This window comes from Piliocolobus tephrosceles, unplaced genomic scaffold, assembly GCF_002776525.5.
Source record: "Piliocolobus tephrosceles isolate RC106 unplaced genomic scaffold, ASM277652v3 unscaffolded_39782, whole genome shotgun sequence".
In the NCBI taxonomy this organism is placed as follows: domain Eukaryota; kingdom Metazoa; phylum Chordata; class Mammalia; order Primates; family Cercopithecidae; genus Piliocolobus; species Piliocolobus tephrosceles.
In genome coordinates this window covers 11,624-12,875 of record NW_022324067.1, presented here as the reverse complement: position 1 = coordinate 12,875, position 1,252 = coordinate 11,624, and the positions used below count along the sequence as shown (strand labels likewise).

At 57.1% G+C, this 1,252-nt stretch overlaps 1 protein-coding gene across 1 annotated transcript; it reads right to left on the bottom strand.

Moving 5' to 3' along the window:
• On the bottom strand, window positions 1-1,252 carry LOC113223196. Its single transcript, XM_026452737.2, has 2 exons — window positions 1,067-1,252; window positions 1-977 (listed from the first exon to the last, which is right to left on the bottom strand). The coding sequence occupies exons 1-2, from the start codon at window positions 1,203-1,205 to the stop codon at window positions 364-366; spliced, it is 753 nt and encodes a 250-aa protein (XP_026308522.1). The 5' UTR covers window positions 1,206-1,252; the 3' UTR covers window positions 1-363.

Here is a 1,252-nt window from a genome sequence, read left to right as displayed (position 1 = left end):
AGGAGGGCTGATCATGCTGAGATCTGAAGCCCAGGTAGGAGCTGGCCACTAGAGGAAGGAAGGCTCCAGCCCAGGGCAGAGAAAATGGCCTTTGAAATCTCTGCAATGGGAAGAAAGGAGGCACAGAAGAGGGTCTCGCCTCATGGCTGCAGTAGAGAGGGACGGGGAGGTGAGGGGAGGAGAGACCCAGCAAGGCCTTGGAGGATGACTGCCCAGATGAGAAAGGTGGGCCACAGGAGAGACCATGTGAGGGTGGGGGCTGGGGAAACCCAAGCGAAAGGAAGCAACATGGTCACCAGGGAGAGACGGGAGTCTAGATGGATGTGAACTACAAATCCGTGTTCCACCCTGGGAGCCTCGGACTCAGTATGATGGGTAGAAAAGTAGGAGCTGGGGAAGCCCTGGCCCCACCCCAAAAGGAGAGCTCTGAGAAAAGAACAGACAGAGCAACAAAGGAGACTTATGAGGACCAGGGACCAGTCCAGGCCTGGCTGAGACTGCCTGCAGAGGCACCGGGCATAGAGCGAGGCTCATACTGTCTGGGCCACTTGGGGTCAGTCGGGGTTCCAAGGTTCGTGGTGCAGAGAACTCTGCCCAGGGCTTCCCTGAGTCTTGGGTGGGGGAGGAGGGCAGAGCCTCCCTGACTTTATGTGCAGAGAGAAGATGGCCGTGCAGCACTGTGGTGTCACTGCTGGCACAGAAGTACACAGATGTCTGCGAGGGAGCAGCCGACTCCAGCCTGAGTGGGAAATCCTCTGTGTTTGATCTGGAGACATTGTAGCCATTGGGGATTTCTCCTTTGTCAGTGATACCAGCACCAACTGAGTAATAAATCAGCCTCAGCTCCATGCCTGGGTCTTGTCGATACCAGTACATGCAGTCATGGTTCATATCCTGGGCACACTGCAGTGTCATGCTCTGTCCTGTCTTCAGGACCTGGAATTTTGGGGTCTGAGTGACATCAGCATTCCCTGGACCTGCAGAGAGGAACAAAGCTGCTGCTGCACCCCCAATGGGAAGGCGCTGGGCCTTGAAATCCATGCAAGGGTCCCTGCCCAGGACCCACCTGCCCACAAGAGAGAAAAGGCCGCACAGCACAGGAGGCCGATGCTCATGGCAGGTGCTGCAGGACGGAGGGGTCTTCTGGGTCTGTGCATTGGTGAAAGGGTACCAGGACTCTCAAGGGAGTCATTCTGAGACCTCATTCTCCCTGCCTGGGCCCCAGAGCCTTCCTGTCAGGAGAGGCCACGCC